This window comes from Cervus elaphus, chromosome 14 (assembly GCF_910594005.1).
Source record: "Cervus elaphus chromosome 14, mCerEla1.1, whole genome shotgun sequence".
NCBI classification, from domain to species: Eukaryota; Metazoa; Chordata; class Mammalia; order Artiodactyla; family Cervidae; genus Cervus; species Cervus elaphus.
Window position 1 is genome coordinate 28,640,904 of NC_057828.1, and position 18,096 is coordinate 28,658,999.

An 18,096-nucleotide genomic window follows, 5' to 3' on the forward strand; every position below is an offset into this window, starting at 1 on the left:
AGCATGAACCTCGTGAAGACCAGCTCCAGCACTAAACAATGTTATGATTACCAAACATCTTCACCCAGGTGCCCAGCTCACGGCTGGGTCAGGCACGCCCGTTGCTGCTCCCTCCCTCTTTCAGCCGCTGGTTCTGGTCATGTGCTGTCTCCAACCCCCTTCAGGGATCACTGTCACTGCCCCTCCCTGCCCACCCAAATCCACTCCGCTATTAAAGTCACGCTCCAAACTGTCATTTTCTTTTTAATTTTTAATCAGTCTGTGTCAAGAAAAAACAGGATTTGATCAAGCTTCCAGCTCTCACCGCTCTATCAGCATAGCAATTTTATGAACAAAAAAAAAGAGTTTTGTTTGTATTTGTCTGAAACCCAGAGGAGAAAAAGAATCAGCTCCACAGATTAACATGTATTTGAAGAGACATTTCGGGACTTTGGAAATGTGTTTATCAATCATTTTTTTAGGAACAACACCCAGTGGGCCCCGGGAGGGTACGGTGGGCGTGCTGGATGGACTGATGGGTAAGGCAGCAGGGGACCCCCGAAGCAGGAGGGCAGAGCCGTCCATCTTTGGAGCCTGTGGACTTTGCAGGACAAAATAAAAGGCGTACAATAATTCAACCTCATACTTTATCTGGAGGAGGAGGAGGAATGTGTTTCCAGATAGAATTTCTGTTTTGGAAAATTAAATCTGACTGAGTTTGGGAGCGGGGACAACAACTCTTAATAGTTAAAAGGAGAGGGGCTCACAAGTGAGATAAACTGTCAAGTGGAAGCTTTTAAAAATGCTGAAACAAAACATTACCTTGGTTACTTCTCCACCATGAGACGTATTTGAACACACTCTGACCATGTGTAAAGTCACACGGTTTAGCCAATGCCGTGGATCCATGTGCTAGACCATGAATACAAATACTGACGACATTTCACCACAGGACAGCACGGAGGACAGGAACTCTGCCTATCGGAGAAATCTCCAGAAAGCAGAGTCTGCCTGAGTCTTTCCTTTCCATTCTCAGTGGAACTGCCACGTCCCGCTTTAATCTTGCCTTGAGTAGGGTTGTCCAGTGCGAGGAAGACTGTCCGAGGGACACTTGAGAACCTTCCTTTGGGAGCCTGCAGGGGGCGCGCTGCTGCTCTTCCAGCGGCTCAACATAGACTTCCTACAGAGGCTGGGCCATCCGAAGCTGGAGTCCAGAGACAGTTTGAAGCGGATTTTAGAAGCGATTTACGTAATGTGACATGCTTTCAGAGGAAGCGGGTAGTACTCATAAGTCAGTGGGAGGTGGAATTTGGTGGATATATGCGTGGAGCTGTCTGTCCCATGTTCTGCAGCACAAGATGCCCTTAATACCTTCATCCAGGACTGCTCAGGGTTCCCCCTCATCCTGCTGTTCCTCACTGGTCTTAGCAAATCCTCAAGTCTTATTTTAAAGCACTGCTGCTGCCGTTTATCAGCCTCGCTCTCGAGTCCGAGATGCACAATATGAGTCGCTGTCCCCATGTTGTTGATAGATTAGAAAACTTGCTCCATCGCCCCCAAGCTCTGTCCTCCAGAGGCCTCACTCCAAGGTACACGGTTCCCATCCCCAAGGGGGTAGCAGAATCATCAGGACTTTTTCCAGTTATGGATCTTCTTCCATTAGAGGGATCTCTGTAAAAAGAGATGGTTATTAAACTGCAAAGAAAGAGACGATTATCATACTAATACACTGAAAAATACTGTGAAGATCTGGAATTGTGAGCTTCAGTAAAATAGAGTTCCTACTTCCTTGGTAGCTCAGATGATAAAGAATCTGACTGCAATGCAGGAGGCCCAGGTTCGATCCATGGGGCTGCAGAGAGTCGGTCACGACTGAGCAACTAACACACACACAAATCAGTAAGAAGATAATGCCAAGTTCCACGTATCAGTTAACAAGCAAACACACCAACACTTCTGTACATCATTAGCTGGAAAATCTCATATCTAGTTCATAAAAATTAAACTGTTAGGCTTCAACCGTGTGTCCTAATGGTAAAGGTTACAAGTTCAAGTACAGAGTTCTCTATGGGGAACCAGGAGACCCCTGCGTCCACATAGTTACTGTGACTTACTGCCAATATAAGCTGGAATGAGTGCTTTCATTTGTAAAGTGGTACTGGCACTTCCTCCCCTGGGAAATGAGCCCTATTTAATCTGATGCATTATTATTATTTTACCATGATCTGCAACCTGCTTTTCCTTGCAGTAGCAAGGAAGTAGTAGTACCTTCCTTCTACTTCATACCTGATAAACATAGCCTGTATGTACCCAGAACTTCTCCTGGGTGGGCCTTCGGGCCCGGATGTAGGTCTTCCCTTTTAGCATGCATGTGTTACCTTGATCCTGAGCACCACTTTCAGAAGTCCTGCCTAGTTAAGGGAAAGAGAAGAAAAGCATCCTGGGTTATGTGGATGCTATGAAAATCAAGTTCCGCCCACCTAGCCTTTCTACTCTGGATGGCTTGGTGCTCTTTTGTGCCTCCTGAAATTTCGGTTAATGGGCTCATCACTTGTGAGGTGATGATCCTTCCTTCCAGTAACTGGCCTTGCCTATGGCCTCTACGTACAGCATGCAATTTCAGCTGAGAGAGACAGAAACTCCGATTTGACTCTGAGCTGGGAGCAGGGTGGTGGGGGGGTGGTGGTGGTGGGCTGCACCAGGGTGGCTTGGACCTCGGGTCAGTGCTTACCATCTGCAATGTCGATGCCCGGGCTGGTGGATGCCACCTCCCCTGCTGTGCTGGGAGCTGTGTCAGGGTTGTCGGAAGCGGGGCGGGTGCTCCCTTGGCACATGGGAGGTGAATATAGACTCTGGAGCAGCTCCGAAGAGCCTGAGACGCTGTCACAGGTTTCTGATTCCCCCGGGCCCGTGTCTGTGTCCCCTGAGCCGGGGTATGCTGGGGGGCTCTGGTCGTCCACGGGTAAGGGGCAGCCCTGGCCCACAGAGGCCAGGTACCCGGGGCCTAAGGCACTGAAGCCGCCGCTCACAGCCTCGTCATAGGACGGGAGCATGACAGGCACGCCATCCACCACCACGAAGTCAGGGTCGCTGCTGGAACTCCTGGGAGGTCCCCTGTGGAGAGCAAAGCGGTGCCAAGGTGACAGGTCACCCCGGGAATGAGGCCACAGCGCCCACCCATTGCAGCTGGGGTCCTCAGGGCAGTGGAGCCAGAGGTGCAGGACACGCAGCCGCCCTGCCGGGTCCCCTCTGGCAGATGGTGTGTTCACCAGGGCCATGCTCCAGACAGGACAGGCTTTTCTTCTCCTCATTGGCCCCTGCTCTCCGCCTCCCTCTTTCCCTTCCCTGCCCCCATCTGGGCTCCATCATCTCCTCGTGCTATAAACTCATGGACGAGGGACTATGTGGGCCATTCCAACCAAGCATCCCAAGGTGCCCCTGCAGTGTCCCCTGCTGGAAATGGAATAGCATCATTAAGAGCTTGGGAAAGCATGGACCTTAGGTGCCCCTGTCAGTTACCGCTGCACTAAGGATGCTTCCTGTTTGTTTTCTGTTGCAGTCTAAAACTCACTCATTTTCAGTCAAGACAGAGAAGCAACAACAACAGGAAAAAAAAAATAAAGGAACTCTTTCCAGGTTTGTGGGCTTGTGGCCACCTGAACCTAAGCTTCACCTGCTGCCAGAGTGGGGGTCCCCTTACCCTGCCATGCACTCGGCTCTGGCCTTGCCCTTGGTCTCAAGGTCCCCTGCACCTTCCAGACCTCGGGTCTGAGGTCAAAGTCTCAGCTCAGCTGACCCCTCTCTGCTCCTGGGCCCTAGAGGAACTGGGGTGGCTAGTCAGCGGCCAGTGGGACTCGGTTCCTTATCTTCTCGTCTGGGAACCGGTGCTGAGTGATGTGGCCAGAAGGTAAACTATCAGAAGAGGGACAAGTCAGCTGGGTGGGCAGGCCATGAGCTCCTGCATGCTGGCCTCTGCCGGAGCTCTGAGTCTGAGGACTAAGAGGTCTGGATGCTGGCATGTGGGGCAGAGGAAAGCACCAGGCTGTCTCTCTCTGACACTTGAGGCCACTGGCGTTTTGGAGCCTCTTGCTTGGAGATGCTGTCAGGGTCCCCTTGTTCCACCATCCTTAAGGCCATCCAGAGACAGAGGGAGATTACAAAGTTTATACCCTACTCCCAAAGATGGGAGCTGGGAGGCAAGGAAGAGTCTGCTTCAAGTCTGGGTTCTCTCCCCTTCCATGGCCCTTATGAGTGGATCTTGGATCCTCTGAGCTCCCCTACTCCCCAGCCTGCCCAGTCTCACGCTGGCCTCCTGCCTCACTTGGGCCTGCCTACCTTTTCAGTCTTTTCAGCTTCAAGTTGCCCAGGTCAGGGGGACCCCAAGGATGCCTCTGTTCTCTGTTCTCCCTATAACAACAGCTCTCCCCAGGGCTCCCATGAGCCGTCAGCCTCTCCCTCGCTGGTCCCAGCCCCACGGACTATCATCAGCATCTCTTCCTAGTCCACGGCTCTGGGACCAGCAGAAAAAAAAGCAAAAACCCCTTCCTGGACCTGCCCTGAGAATCTTATGATCAATCTGCATAGCTGAGACCAGTTTCCACACAGCTAGAGAGTAACCTACGAAGGAAATATTCAAGGAATTAAAAAAAAAAAAAGTATAGTGAGTGTAAGGGACCATTTTAAAAAATGTCTTTAATATTTAGACTCTTTCCTTATCCTGGAAACTCGGTTCCCAAGCCTATGTAGAAAAATAGCTCTATAGACCACATTCAAATACTCCATGTACTGTAAATCACAGTATGTAGCTTAGCTTTCTCCTTGTAACCCCTAGGCCTTCTTTAGATAGTCTAATTGCTCCATGATGGAACACGGTCTCTTGACTCATAAATAATGTGAGGATGGAGAGTGCAGGTGACGGGTTCGAGAGGAAAGAAGGCTCCGGCACTCCAGCAGGGGCTTGGCTGTGGCCCCAGGGTGGTGCTCATACACTGTGTCTGGCGAGGATGCAGGGGCTCCTACCCCCACCCCCACCTAGCACTGCTCCGAGGCTGGAAGAGTGGGGTGCCTTCAGGTCATGGGGCCCCTGTAGCAGGTGGGGGGCACTGTTCTGTGGGACGAGGCCGTCCTGGGGGCGCGAGGTTGAGGGAAAAGGTGGGATGCTGTCTCCAGCAGCCCTGCCTGCTTCCCTCCCCCGCGCCCGGCTGGGAGTGTGAGTGTGGGTTTTCCTGGAGGGCCAAGTGGGGAGTGGTTAGTTCTGGAAGCCACCTCCTCCTTCACTCAGGAACACTCCTTGCTGAAAGAATGGTACACAGGCCCACAGAGGCCAGCCTGTCCCTGTGGGCAGAAACACATGCCCTTGGGTGAAGCCTGAGGTCCCCGTGTGAGAAGCTCTCACGTGGGCACAGGAATCCACGGGAATACGTGATGCCTTTGTGAATCAGGGAGCCCCGGCTAACATTCTGTGATGTTTGGTACCCCGCCTCCCTTCTCCTGATGCTCACAAGCTCATCCCGGGGCTTCCTAAACGACTTCTCCTTTCAGGAACGGCGATCCGCCCACAGCAGCGCTGGGTGGCTCCTGGTTTTGCAGGGAGCTGGCATGCTTGGTCCGGGATGAGTGGCCGGCGCCAGAGGGGAAGGGCCACAGCCGCCCCGGGCACTGAGAGGGCCAGACCTGCCTCTGAGGGACTTTGACAGCCTCCTCTCGGTGATGACGAGCACGAGGATGAAGGCACTGAACTCAGCTCACTGGTGCAGCCGAGGAGGATGGAGACCCCCGCCCCCCACTCCACCCCTGCCCACAGGTCCCACTCCGAAAGCTCAGATCCCACCTGGAGGCAGAAGTGCATCAGCCCTGCCCTGGCCCCCAGAGCCTTTCTCCTTCCTGAGACTTGCTGAGGTTTTGCACACCGGTTTGGAAAACTGTTGGCTCATGCACCTTGGACTTCGTTCCTAATTAGTTCTGTGTATTTCTTACCGCCCTGCCCCCCGCACCGGCCTTGTGGCCTGGAAGCTCTAAGGTACATAACTCGAGAGCCACAGGCACATAGTAGGCAATGGGGGTGCCCCTGGCGGGTGGGGAGGTGTGGGGCGTGTATCTCTGACTCTGCCCCCCTTCTCTGCACCCTGCACAAGGCCTGCCTTGAGAATGTCTAGCCAGGGAAAGAGGGAGACAGGGGTTCATGGTTGGGGGTGGGGGGAGGCGGACAGAGGGAAATGAATGAATCTGTCTCCATCTTGCAGACAGACCCCAAAACCTCACAGGAAAGCATGTTGGCTTTCTCCCCTACTCCCCTCAGAAGCTGGGCTCTGTACCCCTTGAGGCTGACCATCCTTTCCCTCTGCAGCTCCAGGGGGCGGCACTGAGCCCAGCCCTGGGTGGCTGCGGGCTGCCCGGGGCCTCAGCACTGACCTGGGGGGAAAGTGGGCCTTGAACTTGGTCTGGAACATCCTGGCCAGGATGACGAGCAGCAGCGCCAGCAGCACGCTGGTTGCCGTGAACGCCACGATCTTCCACGTAGTCAGGAGGGTCTCGTGGGTGCTGGGCCATGTTTGCTCTGCCGGGAGAGAGAACAAAGCAGCTGTGAGGCTGCCAGGCTGGGCTGGGCGCTGGGGTGCCCACGCGCCGATGGCTGGATGGGCCCCCTCTCCTGCACGGGTTCACGTGAGCATTGATGGGCCTCCACATGTGCTGTGTGAGCGAATGCTTCCCCCACGTGCCACATCCAGGGGGAAGGTGTGCAGCCATCACCCCGGCTTGGGGCAGGGGGCCGTGGTTATGCCTGGAAAACACCGGGGCGGGCAGGCAGGACCGGGGCAGGCAGGAGACAGTGGTGCACTGGTGCCCAGGTCTTCACCACGGGGTCCCGACCCTGAGGCTCTGAGGCCAGTAGTGAGGATGGTTTGCTAGCCATTTGTTATCAAGTAGGAAGCCCTGAATATTCACCGGAAGGGCTGGTGCTGAAGCTGAAGCTCCAGTATTTTGGTCATCTGATGCGAACAGACAACTCACTGGAAAAGTCCCTGATGCTGGGAAAGATGGAGGGCAGAAGAAGAAGAGGGTGTCCGAGTACGAGATGGCCGGACGGCATCACCGATGCAATGAACATGAACTTGGGCAAACTCCAGGAGATGGTGAGGGACAGAGAGGCCTGGCATGCTGCCAGTCCATGGGGTTGCAAAGAGTCTGACATAACTGGGCAACTGAACAACAACAGGAAGCACTGAAGCTTGCAAAAGGCTTGTGTTTGGAAGTAAGAGCAGGTCTTGCCCATAATGACATCATCTGGGTTCTGATATGTGTCCTTGAGCAGAAGAGAAAGGCAGAGTCCTACATTGCTTGGGTCACACCCCGGGCTTGTGTCCTTGTCAGGGGAAGGGGACAAGGCAGGGAGAAGACAGAGTCCACAGTGGCCAGGTCCTTCCATGGGTGCTGGGATCTAGGGACCCGGTTCAGAGGGTCCGCATGTTAACTTGGGCACTGGCGGGGTGGTCGGGAAGCATCGGCCACATGGAGCCACAAAGATGAACTTCTATATCCTGTTCCTAAAACTGTGTGTGGGCGAGGAGGGCCGGGGACATGCCACCAGCTGCTGCGTGTGGCCTGAACCTGGTCCAGGGACGCTCTCCACGTGCTCACCTGACTTGACGCAGTAGACCTGATAGGATGGAAACCACTCCCCGTACTGGCAGGTGATGTACTTGTAGTCACTGGTGAGGCTGTAGCCGGGGTCGCAGTAAAACTCCACCACGGTTCCGTGGTTGTAGCGCTCACAAGGTCGCGGGTGGCAGATGAAATCGCCGTGACTCACCATGGGAGGTAGCGGACAGACTTGGGCAGTTGGGGAGAATAAGAGTTTCAGAACCACATGCTTATCCTGTCCGGACCCTCAAAACAGATATAGCTCGGAGAACACCTCACTCGGAGATGCGCTTATACATGAATCACCACTCTAGCGAGGCTGAGCTGTCCCCAAGATTGGCCCGACTCCCGTCCCTTCACGTGAGGTCAGACGGAAGCCTGTGACAAGATTCTGAGCACGTGCGGCTGTCACATGGCATCGTAAGTTACATCGTGAAAGAGATGTTCATCTTCCACTGCAAAGAGTATGCCTACCTAATAGATAGCATTAAGCCGCTCTATTAATAACGCATGCTATTATGTGCCAGACAACCTAGTAAATAAAACTAAGATGTTTATGGGCAAAATCATCACCGAGACTGAGCCTGTTTCTGCGGCTACGGGAGTAATCTGGGACCGTCCAAATCCCTGGGTGTCCCTGACCTGATTCTCAAATGTCCTCCTGGAGTTTGGGCAATGACACATAGGCGGCTCTGTGCAGGTGAAGACCACAGCCTCCCCATCACAGACCCCCTGACCAGTGGGCAGGAGGCCTGGGACCGGGGCTTGGTTCTGCCACCAACATGCGACGTGACCTCACAAAGGTCACTTAACCCAACTGAAGCCTTGTTTTTCCCCTCTGTAAAACGGAAGCTTATTCTGCCCTTGATAACTTTTTCTGACCCTCATATTCTATGATTTTTAGGGGGAGAAAAAGTTGAACCTGTCAACTACAAATTGGCACCTGCCGAGAGCATGTGCCAGTGACTGAACAACAAGATGGGCATGTGCCATCCGCCTTTGTGGAGACTCAGCCCTGTGCTGCTGCAGCTGCTGAGCTTCAGCGCCCCCGAGGGGGCCAGGGTAGAGTGAGGCACTCGGTGCTCCAGGGAATCTGATGGGACAGGTCTTTAGATAGTTCGATATTTTCAGGAATTGATTTCACGATCTCGATTTTTGCATCTCTTCATATCTAGAAAGGGCTTCCCTGGCAGCTCAGATGGTAAAGAATCTGCCTGCCACACAGGACACCTGGGTTTGATCCCTGGGTCAGGAAGATCCCTTGGAAAAGAAAATGGCAACCCATCCCAGTATTCTTGTCTGGGAAATACCATGGACAGAGGAGCCTGGTGGGCTACAGTCCATGGGGTCGCAAAGAGTCATACGTGACTCAGCAACTGACACTACCAGGGACACTCTCGTGTCTAGAAAAGCTCTAGATTCCTTCATGGTGACATCAGCTCCTTGTGACTAGCAGAAAACCTTTTGTAAAGTAAGCGCTTGACTGCATTGAACTCTTCCCTTCACCAAAATCTTATATATTGACCTTCCCCCACTGCCTCTTTGGAGCAGTCTCTCAGAGCTATTTCCCGGGCTGCAGTCCTCATTTTGCTCCAAATAAAGCTTTTCGTGAAATTCTCACATTGTGTACCTTTTTTGGTTGACAAACCCAAACTCTGGGATGCAAGATAAGAACAGTTCTATCTCTGGATCCAGAAAGATGGTTTCTGGGGAGTTGCTGATTGCTCACCTCTTCCTACAAAGAGCTTCCTTTCCTCAACAAGAGGGGCTGCCATGGCCCTTAAACACACCTCAAGAAACAATCACAGCCCAGACCATCGAGGCCAGCTACAAACCCACACCTGTGGAAGCCACTATGAGCTTTTGACCAAAACAAGGGAGAGTTAACTTCTCAGCCTCTTCCCAGGGACACCCAAGCCCCGGCCAGAGGAGACGCACAGGCCAGCCTCTCAGCTCACCCCATGCAGCCACGTCTACAGGGAGCTGCCCGCCCCACTCGGGCCGCTGGAAGGCATGTCTGGAGCTCTCTTCCAGCAGGAACCCAGGCCCCCTGGAGACGGTCAGCAAGATGGGTCCACCCGATGGGGATATTCCGTGGTTTGGGGCCTGGAGGCTCTTAACAGACACTATCTCTCATTCTGCAAAGGATGCTGCAAGGCAGTTCCTGCTTGCTCTTTTTTCAGAGTTGGGGAGACAGAAACTCAGAGAGGTCAAGTCCTCCAGGAGCAGCTGGAGGAATGGCAGGAGCTTGGGCTGAGTTCCGGCTCAACTCCTCACCAGCCGAGTGACTCCAAAGAAGTCACTTCTTCCCTCCAAGCTTCAGAGGCCTCATCTGTGAAATGGGAGCATCTGACAGTTGGGAAAGGTTGGCCAGGCCTCCTTTCAGAGCTGAGATGACATAAGTGGGCAGCCAGGGACAACCAGGACCCAGGAATCTACAGAGAAGGGCCATAATGAGGCAATTGCCTCTGTGGGTGATGAGAAAACCAACGTGGGCAACGAGGTTCCTGAGATGAGCAGAAGCAGGAAGTCACCGCCATCGGTGGGCAGGCGGGATGAGAGTGTCCTAGTGGCTGAGCCCCTGTGGAAGTTAGAGCTGTGAAGGTGTATCTGGTGAGACCTGGAGGCTAAGGAAACTCAGACACTGTCAGAGATAACCCCCCATACCGTGCTGGGGCAGAGAGGGTCAGCGGGAAATGCCCCAGCTTCTCCCCCTGCCCACACTCCTTCTGGACAAAGCCAGTGGGGAGGCAGCTGACCAGAAGGTGGTAGGGGAAGGTCCAAGATGGGGTTTGAGGCCCACAGGCCCAGGGCGTGCTCCATGAATGGTGGCTGGCAGGTGACTACGCCTCAGGTCCCATGGGCGGACACTGGCAGAGTAGGGACCAGGGCTCTGGCTTTCCAGGGCATCCTCTGGTTTTCCAGGGCATTCCCATCCTGGCAGATGCATGCCCTCCACAGAGCTTCCCAGGGCCATGGAGTCCCATCATCTGATGCACTTCCGGTTCCACAAGCTAAAGCTTCTGCCAAATCCACTACCTCCAGGGTGTTCCACGTGCTCTCCAGGAGGTGATCAAGGCAGCAGGAGAGGAAAGGGAAGGGAAGGACGAGGACAAGCGAGAGAGAAAGACCAGCATTGTGAGCTGGCCCGGGATGCCAGCTGGGATTCGTAGCAAAGACCTCTCCTTCCACAATGACTCTTCCATGAAGAACACAGTGAAGGGAGAGTGTCCACATGCATCTGGCCCAGAGAGGGGCCACCAGGCTCTCAGAGCCGCGTTCCTGGGCTAGGGGATGCCTTGGCTGCCAGAGTTAAGGGGAGGCCCCATGTTCCCTGTGCGGTCAGCCTGACAGAGATGTCTGCCTGACAGAGATGTCTGCCACTTCAGTGGTCTCCAGGGCAGCCAGGTTCCCGTGGCCACCTGGGGTCCCCCTCCTCTGCACCTCCCACCAGTGCCCTCCAGCGCTGCAGAGGCTCACGGGGAGGCTGGACCTCTGCTGGGAGAGGAGGCCCTTTCCATGGTTAAGGCTTCACAGCGCAGTAGGGCTCTCCTGCTAGGAGCCTTCCGGATAAATTCTCAAGGGTCCCCCTAGGATGAGAAAATCACCAGAACATTTTCAAGGCCCTGAAAACATCACAAGAGGTCAGAAGAGGCCCTGTAAATACAGGTGTGTTATGTTGACACATGCAAGTGTGTTATGTGGACTAAAAATTGTCACTCTCCACTTGATTCTACAAGAATGAAAGAACCAGCCACGGTAGCCACTGACCTTCCACACCTGAAAGAAGTTCAGGGTGGAGATCAGGAGTGAGGCACTCTGTGCTCCAGGACAAGCTGGCAGAACAGGCCTTCGGATAGTTAGATATTTTCAGGAGATTTTATGAGCCCAATGTCTTGCATCTTCTCACATCACGAAAAGCATTAAAATCATTAATGGAGACATCTGCTCCTGGTGACTGGCAGCAATCTTCTGCCAAAACGTGTGCTTGACTGCATGCACCCCTTGTCACCAAAATCTGACCGCCCCTCTCCTCTTCAGAACAGTTCCTCAGAGCTATCTGAGAGTCCATTTCCCGGGCTATAGTCCTCATTTGGCCCCCAAATCAAACTGAACTCACAGCTCTCAGGTTGTGCATTTTTTTTTGGTCAGTGGTTTTCAGCAGCATTTTCCCCTCACTTGGAGGATAAAGAGCTGTTCAAATCATCACCTGGACACTCAGGCAGGTGGTCCATGATGTGCTAAGGAAGGCCTGGGCTGACTGGATCCTGTTTTCAAAAAAGGAGGGAGGTGGTACAGCATGGGCATTCGGGCATGGAGGGTCCCAATTCATGTTCAAATCCCAGCTCTGTAACTGCCAAGTCAGGGGGGTTAGGCAGTTTGCTTAACTTCTTAGGGCTTTAGCTTCCCCACCCATGTAGTGAAGGAAACAACTCCTAACTCCTAGAGTTGTTGTGAGGATTAGAATGTGCATGGAACGTACGTAACAGAAAAGTCCAGACCACAAGAGGCACTTAATAAATAACAGCACTCGTGTCACTGGTGTCCAAACCGCTGGGTGCCCAGGCCACCCTCCCGTGCCAGGCACCGCCAGGCCCCGTACTATCAGGATCTCTGGATTGCAGCAGGTGGCCTCCAAACATTCCTGCAGGGAATCAGGAAGCATCTCGCCAGCAGGTTTTCTCAGAGGCCAGATAAAAACCATCCAAGGTAGAGGCTTTGACTCCGAGAATGTCATAACCGGTTGCTAATAGAGATGCATTTGCCCCCTAAGTAGAAACATTTATCTTCCTACTTCGCAGCGTTTCTAGCAATTGCACCTGGCTGGCCATCAACTTTGCTGGAAAGGAACCTCCCATGCATCCTGGTAGGGACAGAAGGTGGGGAGTGTTTCTTTTAACTTGGAAGTTAATTATAAACTTGGGGAGCTTATTTTAAAATAACAGTTTGGGGTTATCTTGAGCTCAGGGAACTCTTCCTCTCATTACAGGCTCTCACCATGGGGTTCAGGGCTTCCTTGGTGGCTCAGTGGTAAAGAATCCACCTGCCAGTAAAGGAGATGCAGGAGATGCGGGTTCAATCCCTGGGTCGGGAAGATCGCCTGGAGAAGGAAATGGCAGCCCACTCCAGTATTCTTGCCTGGAGAATCCCATGGACAGAGGAGCCTGGCAGGCTACAGTCAATGGGGTCACAAAGAGTCAGACACCGTTTAGCAACTAAACAACAACAATGCCATGGGGCTAAAGTGAGTTCTGCTGCTCCTCTCCTCTCTTACTGTTCCTGAGAGGCAGACAGGAAGTTAGCACAGAAAGAACCCAGTAGGGGCTAGAATTTCAGGCTGATCAGAGGGCAACTGCCCTTCTTTAGCACTCGCTTAGGCTCAGTTGGAGGCTCAGGCCTAGCAGTTGCTAGTTCTAGGCAAAAATAATAACCCGCGAAAATTCGTGGGTGGTGTGAACAAAAATTCTCCAGCAATTCTATTTTTTTTTCTAAATGTTTCTCACAACTTCAGAAATTATTAGCAACAGTTTTGGGTTTTGTGAAACTTGAAGTTTGAACCTTGGGTGGCTGCAGGCAGAATGCAAGTGAATTGGCTGAGACTCGGCTGGAAATGGACCATAATTACTATCTACCTGGAGTCACCGCTCTGCCCCTGGCATTATGATGAGGGGGATGGCTCCTTCCTGATCAGCAGGAAAATTCCTACCTACCCACATGGCTGCAGAGAACAGTTACCACCACAGTTAGTCTCTCATGGGCTAGACTGAGGGGCAGAAGCTGGGGTGCAGGGGCCTGGGAACCTCAGTCTGCCCTGGGATGGCCAGAGTTGGGGCTGGAAACGCCAGGCACAGGCCTATGATTTTTCCCAAATAAGCCCTCCTTCCCTCCCAGCCTCCTCAGCACCCCTCCAGCAGCCTCCTCTCCCCTTCTCTAGGAGAACCCCCCTCCCACCTGCTGAGTGTCCTTCCTCACCCACTTCTGGCTATTTCCACCTATTCAGGTTTAATTCTAGCACAAACACCAGCTTCTTCACCACGCCCTCCGGACCACCAGGCATGATCTCAGAATTCCCAGGCACTTTGAACATTTTCCATTCCTCCTACATGCACAGATCCATCAACTCTCTCAGAGCAGGGACTGTGTCTTGTAAACGGTGACTCCTACAGCATCCTGCACTATTTTTTAATAAATACCTGTTAATCAAGTGAATGAAAACTGCAGAGTCTTCATGATAAGCCAGAGGTCGCCTCCTACCCCTCACTCTCCCACGGGCAAAGAGAGGCCATTTTCATGCCATTTCTGGTCCCTGTTCTTTAACAGCGGAAAATGCTGAGACACGACAATAAGTTAATCAAAGCTTCATGACAACAAAGCACAACACAAAGATTCGTGTGCACGGTGGCTTCCCGGGCGGCTCAGATGGTAAAGAACCCATCGGCCAGTGCAGGAAACACGAGAGACGTGGGTCTGATCCCTGGGTCAGGAAGATCCCCTGGAGAAGGAAATGGCAGCCCACTCCAGTATTCTTGCCTGGAGAATCCCATGGCAGAGGAGCCTGGTGGGCTATAGTCCATGGGGTGGCAAAGAGTCAAACATGCCTGAGTGACTAACACTTTCACATACAGATGTCTTAGTAAAAGGCAACAGGGATTTGCCAGTCCTGACTCTAAGAAATACACTGAAACATGTACAGCCGAGTCCCTTCACTATTCACCTGAAACTATCACAACACTGTTACATCGGTTATACCCCAATACAAAATGTTTTTGGTGTTTTTAAAAAAAGAAAAGAAATACACTGAAATAAAGAGGCCAAGGTTCCTAACACATTTGGGACAAGGCTGTTGGTCTCCTCCCATGATGCACCTACCAGAAGTACAGATCTGGGGCAAGAGGGCATCTGGTGAAATGCATTGTTTAACTTGAACATCCTTTAATACATTTGGACAGCATTTAGAGCAGATTGTGGGGTGCTAGTTGAGGAAAGGTAAATGTGGGGGTGGGGAGAGAATTAAACCCAATGTTAAAATAAAATTCAGCAGCTGCCAATCTGAGGCATGGCCAATGAAGCATGGGCTGGGGGTGGGGGGATAAGAGAGAAGATGCTCAGGACTTCCTCCTGAAACATGGGTACGAACGAAACATGGGAAGATTCTATTCCTCAGCTGGAAAAATCCCTACAGGCTCTTCAAAGAGCTACTGAAGTTTTACAGGCCTGGCCCAGTGACAGCTGTGGGCAGTGGCCTCCGTGGACGGGCATCAGTGGGTCCAGGGTGTGCCGGCGGCTTTGTGCTGGACCAAAGCTCACACACCCAGACTCGGAAGGACTGCCCCCCCTGGAAACCCACTCTTCAGTCTTCCTGAGAGAAGACAGCCCACCCACCATCTCCCCTTTACAGGAGCAGCCTTTACAGGGTCAGGAGAAATCAGATTCCTTCCTTAATATCACACAGCATCTCAGCAAACCCGGAAGAACACAGGGTTGAGCCCCACAGAGCCTCTCCGTGGGGCTGCGGTGGCAGTGCTTCCTTGAGGGACGGGCGGTCTCGTGAACCAGCAGGAGTTTAACTCTCTGGCTTCCCAGGAGATACAAGCAGCACCTCCAGGGCACTAGAACAACCCCAAACGCTCCCACACATTGCCAAGGCCCCTAGTATCACTCTCCTCCTGCCCCTCACCTTCAGCTCTGGCCCCAGAAAGAGCCTTTTCCCCCTAGCTGGCAGGATGCCTGGTGGTAGGGGGTGGGATGAGAGGAGGGAAGGGCTGCCTTCTCCTACCCAAGTCACCACTTCCATCTCTCCAGCCTCTGACAGTTCCTATAGGGGACTCCTGGCCTCTGCTGGTGAGTGTGGCTGACCACAGGACGTGAGGATGGAGGGGTTGGAGGGCTCCACGGTCAGGCAGCAAACGCCACCTGTGTATGGTGGGCCCACACCGTGCACCCACCAGTGTGTGGCTGGAGCATTTCCATTTGCTCACACGCAAATCAACCCCAAACAGCTTCTCTCCTGTCCTTCCATCCATCCAGGTCCCTACACCCACTGTCTGAACTCAGGAAAGGCTAATTAAGCCTATTGCCTGAAGGGAAATGAAGCTGGAAAGAAAGGCTGATGCATGTCTAAGTGCAAAAAAAAAAAAAAAAAGATTCTTCAACCACCTCTGTTTTGTGTTATCAGCACTGGGGCACCCACCTGGGCATAGATACAGGAAGCGATTTTACTCGGACAGGCTGTATTTCAGACCCTCTGAAGGAAAAGCCTCTTCACGTTCTTGTTCAAGTATCCTGATTATATTCTTTAGCTCCTTTCTTTAATTAAAAAAAAATATTTATTTATTTATTTGGCTGTGTTGGGTCTTAGTTGCAGCACGTGGGATCTTTCGTTGCAATGCACAGATTCTCTAGTTGGGGTGCTCGGGCTCAGTAGCTGTGACACGTGGGTTTAGTTGCTCTGTAGCAGGCAAGACCCGAGTTCCCCAACCAGGGACTGAACCCACGTCCCCTACACTGCAAGGCAGATTCTTAACCACTGGACCACCAGGGAAGTCCCTTGCTCATTTCTTAATTCACTTACTTACGTATTTTTTGAACCACCACTGAAACTAGATAATGCATTGATTCTGTCCTCCTGGGGCCTAGGAGAGACAGAGGATAAGTAAGTAAACAAATGAATATTGACATGGCTGGAGGAGGCCTTGCCTCTGTCTGTTGGAAAAGACGTCAACCCCACATTAAGTCTCACACACAGGAGGCAGTGTGGGCAACCTGCCCCCAAGGGTCTAGATGGCACCTAGGACCAAAGGGATGTTCTTTTACACACAAGAAGATCTCAGATGTAAGCTGGTCCTGGCAGGGGATTAGAGAACCAGGGGCACAAAAACTTTAAAAAAGGCCAGGCCCCCTCGCTCCCTTTAGGGATGGAGAAGGGCCAGAGGACGGTGGCTGTGTGCACCCCACAATGAAGAAACTGAGGATCCCCCAGAAATCAGAGCAGCTGAAGGCAAGGACCCTGATCTGGGACAGGTGATCAAGGATGTGCGGGGAGGAACATCCCAGGCGGAGGGTGTGACACAAAGAGGGGGCAAGCTGGAGGCTCGAAGGGAAGAGGGGACGGTGGCCGTGGGTGACAGGACAGGGGAGCGGGCTGCACAGCCAGGGTGAAGAGGCAGCCAGGGAAGTGTGGGGGCGGCCCCCTGGGCCCCGTGGCAGGAAGTGGAGATTTTATCCTGAGTGTCAGGGACGCTGGGAAGAGCCAGCATAGACCTGTCTTCACCAGGAAGTGCCGGCTGCTCTGCGAAAGCCAGGCAGCAGGGATGGAGGTGAGGAGGTTGTTAGGTAGCTGCTGCCACGGCCGGGCAACAGAGGACAGTGGCCTCCTGGACCAGGAAGTGGCAGGGACACGGTGAGAAGGAGAGTGACGGGCTCTATTTGAGAACCTTCTGTTTCTACGACAGGACCTGCTGAGAGATGGAGTTTGGGGCCAGGATGACCCCAGATTTCTGCCATCAGCACCCGGCAGGACGGTGATGCTGTCCACCACATCAGGCTCTTGTTTGTTTTGTGGGAAGGGAGAGGTAGTGAGAGCCTGGCTTTGCACTGGTTACGCCCGAGCTGCCAGTGAGACAGTCATCGAGGTGTCGATCAGGCAGCAGCAGAAAGTGCCTGTGGTCAGTACAGAACTCAGGCATCGGGGAGTCCCTGGTAGCTAAGTGGTTAGACCTCACGGCTTTCGTTGCCATGGTCTGGGTTCAATCCCAGGTCAGGGAACTGGGATCTCACAAGATAGCTGACAGGGCCAAAAAAAAAAAACAAAACACCCAAGTTAGGAGTGATGAGCTTAGAGATAAGGCTCAAATCCATGAGACTGGGTGAACTCACCCAGGAAGAGAAGGTGGAAAGAAAAGAGGAGGGGTTCCCATCCAAAGATTGAGCAATCAGTTGAGGGTGGAAGAGACTGGCTAAGCAGCCTGGGATAGACCACCAAAACTAACATGCACGCATGCTCAGTTGTTTCACTCATGTCTGACTCCTTGAGATCCCATGGACTGTAGCCCCACCAGGCTCCTCTGTCCATGGGGTTCTCCAGGCCAGAATACTGGAGTGGGTTGCCATGTCTTCATCCAGGAGATCTTCCTGGCCCAGAGGCAGAACCTGTGTCTCCTGCAATGCAGGCAGATTCTTTACCACTGAGTCACCTGAAGCTAAGATAGGAAAACTTCTGAGCAGGAGGAGTAGTTTCCAGCAAGCTGAGAAAGATGGAGACAGGGTAGGGACCCTGGATTTGGCCACATGGAAATCCCTAGTGGCCTTGAGGTAAGTGATTTCATTAGCGTGGTGAGCGGCCAGAGAAGAGGGTCATGTGAGCTGAGGAGGGGTGCGGTGGGAATGACAGTTAATAGAGAGTCTAAGTGGAAACTGGCTGCACAGGAGCAGCCAATAGGATGGCTGGAGGGTGGGGTGGGGACCCTGCCTGCCCCC

The 18,096-nt window shown here is 52.9% G+C and overlaps 1 protein-coding gene across 3 annotated transcripts in view; it reads right to left on the bottom strand.

The window, feature by feature from the left end:
* Positions 1–235: 235 nt before the first annotated feature.
* Positions 236–18,096, bottom strand: part of SUSD4 (sushi domain containing 4) — a 130,883-nt gene continuing 113,022 nt past the window's right edge. For 2 of the 3 annotated variants that reach the window (XM_043924061.1, XM_043924059.1), the window contains 4 exons: positions 7,618–7,815; positions 6,391–6,535; positions 2,711–3,093; positions 236–1,650 (listed from right to left, as the gene is read on the bottom strand). In XM_043924061.1, the coding sequence (XP_043779996.1) occupies positions 1,622–1,650; positions 2,711–3,093; positions 6,391–6,535; positions 7,618–7,815 (755 nt within the window). In that variant the 3' untranslated portion in view covers positions 236–1,621. The remainder of the gene's footprint in view (positions 1,651–2,710; positions 3,094–6,390; positions 6,536–7,617; positions 7,816–18,096) is intronic. The other variant, XM_043924060.1, reaches the window with a different exon arrangement.